The sequence below is a fragment of the Myxine glutinosa genome, chromosome 13 (genome assembly GCF_964187855.1).
Source record: "Myxine glutinosa chromosome 13, kmMyxGlut1.1, whole genome shotgun sequence".
NCBI lineage: Eukaryota > Metazoa > Chordata > Myxini > Myxiniformes > Myxinidae > Myxine > Myxine glutinosa.
The window spans coordinates 67998422-68012795 of record NC_136273.1 but is presented as its reverse complement, the minus strand read 5'-3'; the positions used below and the strand labels follow the sequence as shown (position 1 = coordinate 68012795).

The following is a 14374-nucleotide window of genomic DNA, read 5'->3' as shown; positions in this document are numbered from 1 at the left end:
GTGCACAACAGAGTGTGGAAGTGAGGATGACTGCACAACAGAGTGTGAAAGTGAGGATGAGTGCACAAAAGAGTATGCGAACGTTATGAGTAGACCTGAGTTTGTGCGAGGGGAGAATGCACGAGCGAGTGCTGTGACAAAGTGTGTGGGATGCACTGGAGGCGCCGAGACGCCGGGTTTGGTGAGTGTGAAAAGGGTCTCGTGGTGTGCGCATGCAAGTGAAGCATCGACGTCAACCGGGTTAGCAGTTAGGGCGACGGATAGCGTGCGTGGTGCGCTTTGTTGGATGCGAGGCCCCACACGGTCGCGTCCGGGCCTTGTCGGGCAAGGCGACCGGTCCGGTTCAGGGACAGGTTGGAGGAAGCGGTACGGTGCCCCCTGGTGGCGGGGGCGGGGTTCCGACCGGGAAAGATTGAGCCATCGGGCCGGGGACCGGAAGGTTCCGCGCCGAGATGGTGCGTGGAATCTCGGCCCGACCAAACCGCCTCCCCTGAACCGAATGCCGGACGGATTCAACCTGCAGGCAACCAAACCACCCTAATTCATTGCTCGGCTTTGCGAAGCCGAGTTTTAATGATGTGATGATGCACCGAGAGGCTCAGTTATAGCGGACTGTGATGATGATCGTGTTTTGGATTCGAAATTTTGGGATAGGGAATTTGTGATTGGTTGAAATTTCATGGCAAAATTGGTAGTGAGAGATACCCGATGTGGTGGGATGGCAACTCTGCCATCTCTCACGCAAGGGGGCACATGAGCTATAGTTTTATGGGGTTTATGGCAGTGTAAGCTCGCCGAGGGAGGGTTTCGGATAATGTATAGGGACCTAGAGATGACCATAGGTAACTGGAGATTTAAGTAGCGACATTGGACAGGTAGTCGGGGACATAGAGAAGGTAGTTGGATTATAATGACGAGGGAGCGCAATAATGTAAGGGGCGATGGGGAAGCGCGAGTTTTAGCAGGGCACCAGGTAGATCAGATGATGCCGTGTGTTTGCGAATTGAAAGTGTATTCGGAAGTGTATTGTGAAAAGAGTGAGGTGATTGTGAGTTGTATTGAGCGTGGAAGTGTATGAAGCAGCGTATGAGGAATAATTGTGATTGTGAGTTGTATTGAGCGTGGACGTGTATGGAGCAGTGCATGAGGAACAATTGTGGTTGTGCATTGTATTGAATGATTGAAGAAGCCTGGGAGGAAGGAGGGTGCAGGAAGCACCAGGTGTGATTGCACAGGTGTGCAAGTGAACAGGTGTATGGAGCAGTGTATGACTGCGTAATGGTAATTGTGTGTTGTGTTGAGCAAATGGTCCTGGAGGAAGGAGGGTGCAGGAAGCACCAGGTGTGATGGCACAGGTGTGCAAATACAGGTGTATGCAGAATGGTTGTGTGGAATACATAGAGTATGGAATGGATGGTGTGGAGTGAGTATGGTGGAAACGGTGGAGTGGAGTGGATGGTGCGAAGGTGTGAATGGGGGAAAAGTGGACCCCATCACGAATACCCGGGGAGGGTAGTGTAAGTGTTAGGTAGAGGGTATAGGTAAATTGTAGTGGGATATTGGCATCTGTGGTGGGGGTGAAAGAATGGTATTTGGATGGGTGCATTAGTGTTGTGGAAATGGCTGGGCGTGTAGCCTGTTAGTGTGTGTAGTTGGTTTGGGAACTCCACCACTGTAAGGATGTCGGCCAGGTGAGGCCGCAGGTGGGCTCTGGGAGCCGGTAGAGTTGTTGTGGATGGGGCCCAAGGATCCGGAGGACGGACCCGGGTAGCCCAGTGCCAGAGGGCACCAATGGGTGACAGAGCCAGGAGGGGCCTTCCCCAGCAGATAGGTTAGGTTAAGGAGCAGGTAAGCTCGGGTGGCAACTACAGTGGTGGAGGTGTGCAGGTGGGTAGACCTGCTGGGAGAGCTACACGCCCCAGCCCAGAAATTGTGCAAGGGCACCGGGAGATGAATCGGGGGAGTGAGACCCCAAATTGAGAAGCACCACGGTTTGGTCAATGGGAATTGGTTTTTAGAACCCATAGTGTAAGTTGGCCAATGGATTGGCAGGGAAAAACCCCGGGTAGTGTAAAGTGTGTTAAAGTCATTTAAAGGATAGTTAGGATTGAAGTCTCCTCGCACCATCTGCATCCGCTCACCTGAGATGACGTACCTCCACACCATGCCAGGTTGTTTTGTTATTTTTACGTGCAAATGTTTTGGAATGTGAGACGCATCATGACGTGGGTGTGACATTGTGCTTGATGTTCCATCGCTCCCTCCTTGTGAGGATTGATGATGAATTGGTGATGGCAAATTTTGGATAGAGGGATTGTGGAGACGAATTTGGTATAGAAGAAATATGGGGAAGACGTGACAGTAGTGACGAATTTGTAAATGTGTAGATTTTGTACATATGGGGTAAGGGCAAGGGTAGTGTAGGTGACAGGGGGGGTGACGTACGGTAGGGACGAGCTTTCTCACTTCGCTCTCCGTACGCACTTCGCCTTGCATTGCCTTATTGATGTGTACCCTTGTGACCTTACCCCTCGCTCATCTGTCTTTCCCCCCTTTTGTCTCCCACATGAGGACCTGTGCGCCACGTGTGAGTCGGCCATTGTGCACCTGAACCTCTCGCAACCACAGCTGTCTGCATCGATGCACCACCTTATGGACCACATGTCTGTGGCTGAGCACCACTTATGGACCCCATGGGTTGGGGCATGGCCCCTCTGCTGGAACCGGCCATGAAGGCCCGAGATCTTGCTGGCGGACCTTGGCCACAGGGCACCGATGCCCCACAGGTGAACCACACTAGTCGGCCCTGCGGGCCATAAATAAATAAAAATGGACACGTTGGGTGCAAGTTTTATTAGTGCAAATAGGCCGCCAGCAAAGAAGATGACAACAGGAAAGCAAATAGCCAGCAGATGGAGCCGAAGAGCAAGAGACCACCAGCAGGGTTAAGGGTTGTTGTTTTTATTTTTATTCATGGACTGTGATGACTGTGCACCGATTGGTGCTTGAGGGTGCGTTTATGGGTGCTTTCATGGTGCATCGATGCAGAGCAGACTGTCTCCCCCCCCCCCCCTCCCCCAAAGAACAATCACAGGTCCTGGGTTAGTATTGTAAATAAAGTAGAGCCATTGTAAATAATGCGACCCCACCATAAATGTATAGCTTGAAGACCATGCCGCAATTTGGTTAGCTGTGGGCGTGAGTCTGTTAGGCAGGGTGCAATGGAGCAGTGGGACATATTTATTTATGTTTTAAAACTGTCGCACTCAGGGTCAGGTTAAAAGTAGAGGGAACTACACCTACGTGTCACACTAAGTTAAAGTTATAGGCCCGGGACGTGCCTAAGAGGAGGAGGGTGCAGTGTTGTGGATATGAGGATTGTGTTTTTTTTATTGTGTTTTTTATTATTAGTGCTTTATTCTGGACCCTCCTTACTCCAGTTATGTATAAAGGTCAAAAGGGAGTCCCATAATTAGGTCATAAACAATCACATCAGCCAATCATAGATACCCCTGTTCAATAGTTATATCTTTATTATGTGTATTAGGGTAAGGCCTTGTCTTCCATTAAGATGACACTCCATTGCACCAAGTGAAATAAGATAGATTCCCTTCATTCTTCATTCCCATTCCCAAAATCTCCATTTCCAGCTACATCCCCTTTCGTCATTGCCAAGCCTCAATTGCCAATTACATCCCCTCCAAAACCACCATTGAACATGTGCTCGGGTCGGGGAAGAAGGGCGTGCCCGCTCGTCGTCATCAAGGGCGGAGCCAGAGGGTCGCGCGACCAACCAGGGCCGAGGTGAGCACACCGATGGGCGTGTCCTGAAGGCCGGCGGCTTGATCGCCGGAGGCGCTATAAAAAGCGAGCGCGCAAGGTACTGAAAAAATAACATCCAGGGAAGCACAAAGCCTGCTATTCGTCGCAGTGCTCACCAAAGTTGGACCAAAAAGGAGTTAACAGCAAGAAGCCTGGAGGAGTTGGACAGGGAGACGTGCATGTTGTTGAGTTGAGTGTTTGGACCAGACGAGAGAGACGAGTCCTGAAAGGAGCACGCGACGTCCACACAGCCGCAGCAGCAACAGCAACAACAGCAGCTTGGGGCCTGGACGGCAGTTTGGAGCGGGGCCGCGAAGGAACGGCGGCTGCCAAACACGCCGATCATGCTGCAGGACCCGTTGGACCTTCCTCTCCCTCCAGCCATCCACCTCCTGCCTTTCCATCCTTTTGTGTACGTGAGTTTGTTCTGTGTGTCTTGTCCCTGGGTTAATCAAGTTTGTATAAGCTAGCATTGCACTGTGTCTAATATCTTCTGTAAATTATTTTCTTATCTTTCCTTCTTCCTTGGTTACTTTGAGCATGTAAATAATAGGAATAAATTTAGTAGTATTGCCAAATTTTTTTGTCTTCTGCTTCTTCTTCACATCCGTGTCGCTTTTGTCTTTTCCATATTGAATATCTGTGGCGCGATCCGGCCAACGTTCGGGAATCGGGTTAGTCGGGGTAACTGTTAGGGCTGCGGGGCCTCCGCTCGGCAAAACCAACATCTTATCCGCGGTCCGTAACAATTGGTGTCGGGAGCGGGGTCGGACCCGAAGCACGCTTAACGCGCTCAAAATTACGAGCTGCCGAAATTTGTTTTGTTTTAAAAAACCCAAATTTTGAAATCGCACCATGGATAGTCAAGGCGATCGGATGCAGGTGGGTGAACTAGAAGAGGGGTTAGGAGTAACCCAGGATCAGAGGGGGGAGAACAATGAGGAGGTGGTTGAGGAGGTGTCAGGCGAGCAAAATGGCGCCCTCGCGCACGAGGTTTCAGGCGCGCAAAATGGCGCCTCGCACATGGCTACGGCGGCCGCACCCGCTGTAGAAGTGGGAGGGATGGCCCAAATGCAGGCCCTCATGGAGTAATTTATGGCACAAATGCAGGCGTCCCTCAACCTGCAGAAGGACGAGATGAGGGGTAATAGTCAGCAATTGGGGAACCAGATGGATGCTCAGGGTGAGCAATTGGGGGCAATGAGGGACGAAGCAAGGGGTACTAGTGAGCAATTAAGAGACGGGTTAAACAATATGGGAAAGAAATTTGAGGGGTTAGACAAGAAATTTGAGGGGTTAGACAATGGGATGGAAGGGGTGAAACATGGGTTAATGGGGGTGAAAAATAGAATGGCTGCCCAGGAGAATCAGATAGAGGGGGTGAAAAATGGGTTAAGGGGGTTAGAAAACACAATGGACGACAAATTGCGGGAAGTAGGGCAGCAATCCGCCCAGGAAATCAAACGGATGGGGAACCAGATAGAGGAGGTGAAAATCGGTGTAGAAACCAAACTGGATGCTCAGAGGGATGAATTGGGACAGATGAGGGCGGCATCTACTAAGGAGATGGAGGAGATGGAGGAGATGGAGGAGATACGACGAGGTGTAAGCGAGGAGGTCTCTGGTTTACGCGAGGAGGTAAAGCGAGGTGAAAAGCGTATGGAGAAAGAGGTGAGGAATAATACGGCAAGGTTACAGGGGGGCATAGAGGACCTGACGCAGGAGGTGGAACAGCTGACGGTGGGACAGACGGAGTTAGTGGAGCAGGTACAAAGGAACACTGCGGTACTAGGAGGGTTAAAAACGACACAAAGAGACATCAAGGACGACTTGATAGCGACACAGAGGCAATGTCAGATGGTACGTGAGGAACTGACAATGAGGTTGGACGAGGTGACAGAAGTAATGGAGACAAAGGACCGGGAGGTGAGGACGCACATAGAAACGGTCAAGGTAGCCTTAGAGGACGAAATTGAGGAGACGCACCGGGAAATAAAAGAGGTGAAGCAAAAGTTAAAGGAGGTGGAAGAGGGGGTGAGTGAAATTAAAAAGAGACGGACGGAAACTAAGAGAGAAATACGGGAGGAGGTGATGGAATTGGTACAAGGTCTGTGCTCGAATCATGATGGTGTGCTCGCTAACCAAATAAAGAGTTTGCAGGTGGCGAAGGAGGTGCGACGACGAGGTGCCAAGGTGAGTGGCGATATATTCGAAAATGTATATGGTGTGAGGGAAGCTTCAGTCGGCTTGGGGGTTGATTTGGATCCGGGTGTTCGTGAGAGGCCGCTGTTGAAGCGTGTGACAGGTACGGTGTGCGAAAGAGGAGGTGTGCGAGAATGTCTGACTCTGGGGTGTGTGAGGAAAAAGTGCGCGCCAAGGAGTGAGTGTGCTGTCAAGAGTGAGTTGGTCGTAGCGTGTGTGCGAGGGGGCACATGGAAGCGCGGGATGGGGAGTGTTACAGAGGATGTAACGAGAGAGTGCACACCTGTGGTGAGTGTTACGGAAGAAGTAACGGGAGAGTTTGCGCAAGAGGTTGCACGAGAAAGGTGTGTAACGGACGGGTGCATGGGGAAAGAGTGCGCTGTCAAGAGTGAGGGAGAATGCACGCCTGTGGTGAGTGTTACAGAGGGTGTAACGGGAGAGTGTGCATGAGAGTGTGCGTGAGAAAGGTGTGTAACGGACGGGTGCATGAGGAAAGAGTGCGCTGTCGTGAGTAAGGGTGAATGCGCGACCGAGAGTGGAGGTGAGAGTAGTGAGAGTGACACGGAGCGGGAGTTGGTTGTGGCAGGTGAGCGAGGATGTACACCTGGAATGAAAGGATGCACACCTGGAATGGTAGAACGCGTGCGAGAATGCACGCTTGGAATGGTCGAGGGTGTGCGAGGAAGCACACCTGAGTTGGTCATGGCGCGGGTGTGGGAGAGCCCATGTGAGCGCGTTAGTGGGTGGATGCAAGAGTGCACGCCCATGGTGAGTGTTACGGAGGACGTAACGGAGGAGAGGTGTGGACCGAGGTGTGCGAACGGCAAGTGTGCGCAAGAGTGTGCGCGAGAGGTGTGGTGTGTAACAGGGAGTGCGTTGGTGGAATGGACGGAGTGTGTGGAATGTACGGACGGCGTTGGAACGCCGGGTTTTGTGAGTGTCAAAAGGGTCGCGTGTGCGTGTGGGCATGCGAGTGAAGCATCGACATTGGACAGGTTAGCGTTTAGGGCGACGGATAGCCGATGCGAGCACTCGGGGCGCGGTGTGCTTTGTTGGATGCAAGGCCCGGCGCGGATCGATGCTGCGTCGCTTCTCTTCGAAGCGTCGTTGCCGATTCGGGCTTGGCCCTGCCCCGCACGGTCGAGTCCAGGCCTTGTCGGGCGAGGCGACCGGTCCGGTTCAAGGGTGAGCGGGAGGAAGCGGAACTGTGCCCCCTCGCGGGGACGGGGTTCCGACCGGGCGAGCCTCAGCCATCGGGCCCGGGACCGCAAGGTACCAAGCCGCGATGATGCGTGGAACCTCGGCCCGAGCATGCCTCCTCCCCAGAATCGTGAATGCCGGACGGATCCAACTGCAGGCGACCAAACCACCCGAATTCATTGCTCGGCTTTACGAAGCCGTGTTTAATGATGTCATGACGCACCGAGGCTAGGATATAGCGGACTGTGATGATGGTGATACTGATAGTGTTTTTGGATTCGAAATTTAGAAAAGTGAATAGAATTGGCAGTAATTGGAAAAATTTTGATTGGTTGCAATTGGATGAGCAAAATTAGTAGTGGGAGATGCCCGGTGTGGTGGGATGGCAACTTTGCCATCTCTCACAAAGGGGGCAAAGGAGCACTAGACTTATGGGGTTTATGGCAGTGAAAACTAGCCCGGGAGGGTTAGGATATAATGATAGGGATCTAGAGAAGATGACCTTAGGTAACGGTAAGATTAGGTAGTGACAATGATACTGGTAGTGGGGATGCAGGTAGATTAGTGTGGATGATAATGACGTGGTATGTGCTTAGTTTAAAGGGAAGACGGGGAGCACTAAGTTAGCTGGGCAACAGGTAGTTTAGATGATGCCGTGTGAGTGTTGGAAGTGTATTCAGAAGTGTATTGTGAAAAGTGTGTGAGGAACAGGTGTGATTGCACGGGTGTGCAACTGAACAGGTGGATGGAGCAGTGTATGAGTGAGTGATGGTGATGTGTGTTGTGTTGACCAAATGGTCCAGGAAGGAAGGAGGGTGCAGGTGGCACCAGGTGTGATTGCACAGGTGTGCAACAACAGGTGTATGGAGAATGGTCGTGTGAAATGCATGGAGTGTGGAATACATGGAGTGTGGAATATATGGAGTATTGGAATGGATGGTCGTGGAGTGAGTATGGGGGAAACTATGGAGTGGAGTGGATGGTGCGAAGGTGTGAATGGGGGAAGGATGGACCCCCATCACGAATAGCCGGGGAGGGTAGTGTAAGTGTTAGGTAGAGGGTATAGGTAAATTGTGGTGGGATATTGGCATCTGTGGTGGGGGTGAAAGAATGGTATTTGGATGGGTGCATTAGTGTTGTGGAAATGGCTGGGCGTGTAGCCTGTTAGTGTGTGTAGTTGGTTTGGGCACTCCACCACTGTAAGGATGTCGGCCAGGTGAGGCCGCAGGTGGGCTCTGGGAGCCGGTAGAGTTGTTGTGGATGGGGCCCGTGGATACGGAGGACGGACCCGGGTAGCCCAGTGCCAGAGGACACCAATGGGTGACAGAGCCAGGAGGGGCATTCCCCAGCAGATAGGTTAGGTTAAGGAGCAGGTAAGCTCGGGTGGCAACTACAGTGGTGGAGGTGTGCAGGTGGGTAGACCTGCTGGGAGAGCTACACGCCCCAGCCCAGAAATTGTGCAAGGGCACCGGGAGATGAATCGGGGGAGTGAGACCCCAAATTGAGAAGCACCACAGTTTGGTCAATGGGAATTGGTTTTTAGAACCCATAGTGTAAGTTGGCCAATGGATTGGCAGGGAAAGACCCCGGGTAGTGTAAAGTGTTTTAAAGTCATTTAGAAGATAGTTAGGATTGAAGTCTCCTCGCACCATCTGCATCCGCACACCTGAGATGACGTACCTCCACACCATGCCAGGTTGTTTTGTTATTTTTATGTGCAAATGTTTTGGAATGTGAGACGCATCATGACGTGGGTGTGACATTGTGCTTGATGTTCCATCGCTCCCTCCTTGTGAGGATTGATGATGAATTGGTGATGGCAAATTTTGGATAGAGGGATTGTGGAGACGAATTTGGTATAGAAGAAATATGGGGAAGACGTGACAGTAGTAACGAATTTGTAAATGTGTAGATTTTGTACATATGGGGTAAGGGCAAGGGTAGTGTAGGTGACAGGGGGGGCGATGTACGGTAGGGACGAGCTTTCTCACTTCGCTCTCCGTACGCACTTCGCCTTGCATTGCCTTATTGATGTGTACCCTTGTGACCTTACCCCTCGCTCATCTGTCTTTCCCCCCTTTTGTCTCCCACATGAGGACCTGTGCGCCATGCGTGAGTCGGCCATTGTGCACCCGAACCTCTCGCAACCACAGCTGTCTGCATCGATGCACCACCTTATGGACCACATGTCTGAGGCTGAGCACCACTTATGGACCCCATGGGTTGGGGCATGGCCCCTCTGCTGGAACCGGCCATGAAGTCCCGAGATCTTGCTGGCGGACCTTGGCCACAGGGCACCGATGCCCCACAGGTGAACCACACTAGTCGGCCCTGTGGGCCATAAATAAATAAAAATGGACAGGTTGGGTGCAAGTTTTATTTGTGCAAATAGGCCGCCAGCAAAGAAGATGACAACAACAGGAAAGCAAATAGCCAGCAGATGGAGCCGAAGAGCAAGAGACCACCAGCAGGGTTAGGGGTTGTTGTTTTTATTTTTATTCATGAACAGTGATGACTGTGCACTGATTGGTGCTTGAGGGTGCGTTTATGGGTGCTTTCATGGTGCATCGATGAAGAGCAGACTGTCTCTCCCCCCCACCCACCCCCCCAAAGAACAATCACAGGTCCTGGGTTAGTATTGTAAATAAAGTAGAGCCATTGTAAATAATGCGCCCCCACCGTAAATGTATAGCTTGAAGACCATCCGCAATTCGGTTAGCTGTGGGCGTGAGTCTGTTAGGCAGGGTGCAATGGAGCAGTGGGACATATTTATTTATGTTTTAAAACTGTCGCACTCAGGGTCAGGTTAAAAGTAGAGGGAACTACACCTACGTGTCACACTAAGTTAAAGTTATAGGCCCGGGACGTGCCTAAGAGGAGGAGGGTGAAGTGTTGTGGATATGAGGATTGTGTTTTTTTTATTGTGTTTTTTATTATTAGTGCTTTATTCTGGACCCTCCTTACTCCAGTTATGTATAAAGGTCAAAAGGGCGTCCCATAATTAGGTCATAAACAATCACGTCAGCCAATCATAGATACCCCTGTTCAATAGTTATATCTTTATTATGTGTATTAGGGTAAGGCCTTGTCTTCCATTAAGATGACACTCCATTGCACCAAGTGAAATAAGATAGATTCCCTTCATTCTTCATTCCCATTCCCAAAATCTCCATTTCCAGCTACATCCCCTTTCGTCATTGCCAAGCCTCAATTGCCAATTACATCCCCTCCAAAACCACCATTGAACATGTGCTCGGGTCGGGGAAGAAGGGCGTGCCTGCCCGTCGTCATCAAGGGCGGAGCCAGAGGGTCGCGCGACCAACCAGGGCCGAGGTGAGCACACCGATGGGCGTGTCCTGAAGGCCGGCGGCTTGATCGCCGGAGGCGCTATAAAAAGCACGCGCGCAAGGTACTGAAAAAATAACATCCAGGGAAGCACAAAGCCTGCTATTCGTCGCCTTGCTCGCCAAAGTTGGACCAAAAAGGAGTTAACAGCAAGAAGCCTGGAGGAGTTGGACAGGGAGACGTGCATGTTGTTGAGTTGAGTGTTTGGACCAGACGAGAGAGACGAGTCCTGAAAGGAGCATGCAACGTCCACACAGCCGCAGCAGCAGCAGCAACAACAGCAGCTTGGGGCCTGGACGGCAGTTTGGAGTGGGGCCGCGAAGGAACGGCGGCTGCCAAACGCGCCGATCGTGCTGCAGGACCCGTTGGACCTTCCTCTCCCTCCAGCCATCCACCTCCTGCCTTTCCATCCTTTTGTGTACGTGAGTTTGTTCTGTGTGTCTTGTCCCTGGGTTAATTAAGTTTGTATAAGCTAGCGTTGCACTGTGTCTAATATCTTCTGTAAATTATTTACTTATCTTTCCTTCTTCCTTGGTGACTGAGCATGTAAATAATAGGAATAAATTTAGTAGTATTGCCAATTTTTTCTGTCTTCTTCTTCTTCTTCACATCCGTGTCGCTTTTGTCTTTTCCATATTGAATATCTGTGGCGCGATCCGGCCAACGTTCGGGAATCGGGTTAGTCGGGGTAACTGTTAGGGCCGCGGGGCGTCCGCTCGGCAAAACCAACATCTTATCCGCGGTCCGTAACAATATTATTGTTTGTTCATAACCCTTGGTGTGGTTTCATTATTGATTTGCTCGATTTCAACCAAGGATAACATCTTTCTGCCGGAGACCCTCTTGGGGTTCGGAGGTTTACGGAGACCAGAGGATAGGGGAGGACCCGTAACAGGTCCGACTATGGCATGAGGGTCCGACTATGGCATGAGGGTCCGACTATGGCACGAGGGTCCGACTACAGCACATGGGTCCAACTACGGCACGTATGTTCCACCGACTACGACACGCGGGTGACACTAAACTATAAAGGCCTCACATTTGTGGAAGCATTTGTTTGGCCTATTTGATTGCCAAGTTAATGTCACAATTTTATCTCAAGATAGTCATAAAACTAGAACGACAATCTTCGACCTCACTGCGTCGACTGATATGCCTCTGCCCACATTATTACATCATTATAATACTTGTATCAAGTTTGATTTACATCCATTCAGCATTGGCCAAGTTAGCACATTTTTACCTGTTAGATTTTACCTTTGACCTTTGACCTATTGACCCCAAACTTTAATCAGTTAATGTTTAGATAATTATACATACCTGCGCCAAGTTTTAATTTAAATCCTTTCAGCTGTTCACAAGTTCTCACATTTTTACCTGACATGACCTCTGACCTTTGGCCTTTGACCTCGGGATCCCGAAAATCTAATCAGTTATCTTTACATCATTATACATATCTGTACCAAATTTGAGTTAGATCCCTTTCGTCATTCTCAAGTTTAGACCTATTACAGACTTTCACATTTAACCTTTGACACCTTGAACCAAAAATCTAATCAGGTAATCTTTACATAATTATACAAACCTGTACCAAGTTTGAATTAGATCACTTCAGCAGTACTCAAGTTACAGACCTATTGCAGATTTGATCTTTGACCTTTTACCCCAAAATCTAATCATTTGATCTTCACAATATTATACATACCTGTGCCAAGTTTGAATTCGATCACTTCAGCCGTTCTCAAGTTATAGACCTGTTATAGACCTATTACAGATTTGACCTTTGAACTTTGACCCTAAAATCTAATAAGTTAATCTTTACAACATTATACATACCTGTACCAAGTTTGAATTGGATCACTTCAGTCGTTTTCAAATTATAGACCTATTACAGACTTTGACCTTTGACCTATGCCCGCAACATCTAATCACTTAATCTTTACAACATTATACATACCTGTACCAAGTTTGAATTGGATCACTTCAGTCGTTTTCAAATTATAGACCTATTACAGACTTTGACCTTTGACCTATGCCCGCAACATCTAATCACTTCATCTTTACAACATTATACATACCTGTACTAATTTTGAATTAGATCACTTCAGCCGTTCTCAAGTTATAGACCTATTATAGACTTTGACCTTTGACCTCGTGATCTCAAAATCTAATCAGTTCATCTTTACCTCGTTGTACATACCTGTGCCAAGTTTGACTAAGATCCCTTTAGCCGTTCTCAAGTTATCGTGGTGACGAAAACCTATCACAGACAGACGGACGGACAACCTGAAAACATAATGCCTCCGGCGACTTCGTCGGTGGAAACATAAAGATGTAATGATTACCTGAAGACCAGAAAGGTCAATATCAATCCGTTGTTCATCCTCTCCATGTCCTCGTGGTGCAATCTCCTTCAACAAATGAAAGTATGCCCGCGAATCCTAAGAGAAATAATAATAATAATAATAGTCTTGGCTAATAATTATTGTTGTGCTATGTCGTACATCCCCTGGAAAAGGTGAGGGTTTAAAATCTCATATCAGCAATCATCCCATACGTATTTGTGAACCAGAGTAAAAACAAAAAAAAGAGAACTTCATGCATTTGAATCTCTTGTTCCTTCCTGTCAGAAAAAGGGACCACAAATGAGACTGGGAAATTCAGGCCTCCGCCATACTGAAAAAAGGCCCACAAAAATCTATTAAAACAAAACAACCCTGCAGTGGGGCACTGCATTGTAGAGCACGTCCTCCATAAAAGTGGAACATCAAAACCAATTGTTTCATCCGCAAACCTATAAACATAACCAACCTATGGTGTCATACTTTCAATATAATGAATGCCATGTATGGAAATTGACCTGAATGTCTGTGGTGAAGTTCCCAATTCCTGCCTCGCCAGAATTTCTGAGGTGGTAATTGACCCAACGGATCAGCAGGTCTTCTGGAGATAGTTTCATCAAGTCCTCCAGGCGTTCACCCTCCATGAGCAGGGCTACCAGAGCTAGAAACAGTTTTCAGGATGAAGTGGATTTCAATTTGAACCTTTAATGGAAGTGGTATTGATTAGTCAATTGAAATAGAGACAGGGACAAGCATTTACACAAAAAAACAAGGAAAACAAGAAAAGAGCAATCAGAGTTTGCAAATCCTTGCCAGGATGTATTTTCAGTAGTTTTTAAGGCTTTTGTGGTAAACGAAATATGGCGGCCGAACCACGTGACCGATGACGTTATCATTATTTTTTTCTAAACTAATTTATGCCTAGATTATGCTCAAGAAATTTCATCCTGATCGGATGAAGTTTTGTACTTGTCAAATTATGACGTCATAAATGGAGGCACCTATGACATCATCATTAACATATTTTATTCCCCACGGAGAGTTCTTTACAATGAGCCATGTCTCAATTTTTTTCTATGCAGCGCTTTGGGAGATATCGAGGTGCAACGTTTTTCAGTTTTTCCAAGATGGCGGCAGAACTACGTGACCTATGACGTCATCAATATTGTTTTTTTTTTCTCCACCAATTTATGACCACAAGACGCTCAAGAAATTTCATCTTGATCAGATGAAGTTTTGTACTTGTCGAATTATGACGTCATAATGGAGGCACCTATGACATCATCATTAACATATTTTATTCCCCATGGAGAGTTCTTTACAATGAGCCATGTCTCAATTTTTTCTATTCAGCGCTTTCGGATATGTAGAGGTGCAACGTTTTTCGGTTTTTCCAAGATGGCGGCCGAAGCAGGTGACCTATGACGTCATAATTATCATTAGAACATTCTACAAGTGGAGTT

The 14374-nt window shown here is 48.6% G+C and overlaps 1 protein-coding gene across 4 annotated transcripts in view; it reads right to left on the bottom strand.

Moving 5' to 3' along the window:
• LOC137412533 (plastin-2) overlaps window positions 1–14374 on the bottom strand; it is a 220229-nt gene that overhangs the window by 106461 nt on the left and 99394 nt on the right. For all 4 annotated transcript variants that reach the window (XM_068097857.2, XM_078767613.1, XM_078767612.1 and 1 more), the window contains 2 exons: window positions 13430–13572; window positions 12915–13010 (listed from right to left, as the gene is read on the bottom strand). In XM_068097857.2, the coding sequence (XP_067953958.1) occupies window positions 12915–13010; window positions 13430–13572 (239 nt within the window). The remainder of the gene's footprint in view (window positions 1–12914; window positions 13011–13429; window positions 13573–14374) is intronic.